Source organism: Otolemur garnettii, unplaced genomic scaffold (genome assembly GCF_000181295.1).
Source record: "Otolemur garnettii isolate 467f Iridium unplaced genomic scaffold, OtoGar3 scaffold00115, whole genome shotgun sequence".
In the NCBI taxonomy this organism is placed as follows: Eukaryota; Metazoa; Chordata; class Mammalia; order Primates; family Galagidae; genus Otolemur; species Otolemur garnettii.
This window is the reverse complement of record NW_003852510.1, coordinates 1,292,289-1,295,253: the sequence shown is the minus strand read 5'-3', so window position 1 is coordinate 1,295,253 and position 2,965 is coordinate 1,292,289. Positions and strand designations below refer to the sequence as shown.

Below are 2,965 nucleotides of genomic sequence, written 5' to 3'. Positions count from 1 at the left end.
AGAAAGAAAAAGAAAACGATAGCTAGTTTTACACTATTTTCTTCAAAAAACAAAAACTACCTTGGCCTCTCTTCATAAGAAAAAGAGTTGATCACCTTCACACATCAATAATCTATTTACCTTTCAACATCATGGAGGATAACTTGCTCATCATTTCCTGTAAAGAAAAAAAATACAGACATCTGATAATTCCTGCATGGTGGTCCCTGATGACATTAGAATTTAGTATTTAAAAGTTTTCAGGGAAAAAATATGAACAAAGTCAATGGTAATGCAAATTAGGAATGTTAACCAGAAAAGTAGTTTATAAAAATAAAAATAATTTAAGAAGGATAGGACATTCTTTTTTTTTTTTTTTTTTTGAGACAGGGTCTTAGTATGTTGCCCTCTGCACAGTGCTGTGGGTGTCACATCTCACAACAACAAACTCTTAGGCTTAAGCAATTCTCTTGCCTCAGCCTCATGAGTACAGGCGCCCACCACAATACCTGGCTATTTTTTTGTTGCAGTTGTTTAGCTGGCCTGGGCTGGGTTCCAACCCACCACCCTTGGTGTATATGGCTGACACCATAACCACTGTGCTACAGGCACTGAGCCAGATAGAACATTCTTACAGAGAATTTTTTAAAACCTAATGGCAATAATGGATAACATGATTAACAGTTCCCAAAACGTATTATCCAGTGGATGATGTAAAAAATTATGGCCATGGCTCGGCACCGTAGCTCAGTGGCTAGGGTGCTAGCCACATACACCAGAGCTGGCAGGTTCGAACCCAGCCCAGGCCTGCCAAACAACGACAACTACAACCAAAACATAGCTGGGTATTGTGGCGGGCACCTGTAGTCCCAGCTACTTGGGGGACTGAGATAAGAGAACTGCTTAAGCCCAAGAGTCTGAGGTTGCTGTGAGCTGTGACACATGGCACTTGACCATGGGTGACATAATAAGTAAGACTCCGTCTCCAAAAAAAAAAAAACTTTGGCCATTAAGGGAAGGAGTAAATCATCATGAACAAATCAACTTCTCACCTAAACTAACTTTTATTTTTTAACTCAGCAAACACTCATTACCTGTGAGACTGGAATAAAATCTGTAACATTTCTATGCCTTAGGTTTTTACCTGTGAAGTAGGGATAATAATTGTACCTACTTCACAGGGTTATTGTGAAGAAAATGCTATATCTATAAAAGCATTTGGAATACAGCTAAGCACTTAATAAGCCCCCAGTAAATGTTTGCTATTATTCTTATCCTCATCATCTTATAAAACATTAAATTTGAGCACTGTGTTATACTTAATGATAAAAAAGTTTCTATTGGCTCAGCGCCTGTAGCTTAGCAGCGAGGGTACCAGCCACATACACTGGAGCTGGTGGGTTTAAACCTGACTGGGGCCTGCCAAACAATGACAACTACAACCAAAACATAGTCAGGTGTTGTGGCACATGCCTGTGGTCTCAGCTGCTTGGCAGGATGAAGAAAGAGAATCACTTAAGCCCAAGAGTTTGAGGTTGCTGTGAGCTGGGATGCCACAGCACTCTACTGAGGGTGACATAGTGAGACTCTGTCTCAAAAAAAAGAAAAAAAAAGTTTCTATCTTAAAAAATGTTCATTGATTAGAGAAATGCAAATCAAAACCACCCTGAGATATCATCTAACCACAGCAAGAACGGCCCACATCACAAAATCTCAAAACTGAAGATGCTGGCGTGGATGTGGAGAGAAGGGAACACTTTTACACTGCTGGTGGGACTGCAAACTAATACAACCTTTTTGGAAGGAAGTATGGAGAACCCTCAAAGAACTCAAGCTAGACCTCCCATTTGATCCTGCAATCCTATTACTGGGCATCTTACCCAGAAGGAAAAAAAACCGTTTACCATAGGACACTCGCACTAGACTGTTTATCACAGCTCCATTTACCATCGCCAACATGTGGAAACAGCCTAAATGCCCACCAACCCAGGAATGGCTTAACGAGCTCTGGTGTATGTATACCATGGAATATTATTCAGCCATTAAAAAAGATAGAGACTTCACATCCTTTGCATTAACCTGGATGGATGTGGAACATATTATTCTTAGTAAAGCATCTCAAGAATGGAGACACATGAATCCTATGTACTCAATTTTGATATGAGGACAATTAATGACCTAGCACATGGTAGGGGATGGGAAAGGGTAGAGCAAAGAGAGAGGGAAGGTGTGAGGGGGTGGGAAAAGGTTAGAGCAGAAAGAGGGAAGGAGGGAGGGGGTGGGGTCTTGGTGTGTGACACACATTTTGGGGGCAAGACACAATTATAAGAGGAACTTTACCTAACAAACGCAATCAGTGTAACTTGGTTTCTTGTACCCTCAATGAATCCCCAACAATAAAAAAAAAGTTTCTATCTTAACATTTTTCCTCATTCTATGAAGGCATCTAAAAATACTACATTCATGATATGTGTAGTCCTGTCTTCAGGTAGTTTATAGATCCAAAAATTAAAAAACCTAAACATGAACCAAAAAAAAGTACCAGTGCCCAGGCCTATGGGCCCACAACAGGCGGTATTAAAAAATTTAAAAAAAAAATTTTTTTTTAATGGCCCACTCCACACTGGAATGCACTAACAACAATCACTTAAATAGAAAGTAAAAGTAGCAGAAAAGATGCAGCCCAGAACATCTTCAATAAAGCCTTAGCTGTAAATTCTACTGTGGATATAAACCAATAAAATTGTTAAACCCATACTAATCCCTCTAGGTTTGGGGTACAGTGCTAGGTGCTCGGTATATGAGACTAATAACATTCTGCCCAGGCACAAACAACTAACAAACAACAACACAAGGGTTTGTCTTGTAGCAATATGGTCTAGGTATGGGGGCAATTATTTCCTTCATGACTAGGGTGAAAGTACATGGAAGATGGAAACAGATGAAGAGAAAGAAACTCAAATAATCCAAACTCTTTTTCTTTTTT

The 2,965-nt window shown here is 39.6% G+C and overlaps 1 protein-coding gene across 1 annotated transcript in view; it reads right to left on the bottom strand.

Annotated features, from left to right (window-relative positions):
- The window catches only part of DCAF5 (DDB1 and CUL4 associated factor 5), a 122,785-nt gene that overhangs the window by 94,518 nt on the left and 25,302 nt on the right, over positions 1 to 2,965 (bottom strand). Inside the window, exon 2 of the mRNA XM_023517622.1 lies at positions 121 to 217. Coding sequence (XP_023373390.1) covers positions 121 to 217 — 97 coding nt within the window. The remainder of the gene's footprint in view (positions 1 to 120; positions 218 to 2,965) is intronic.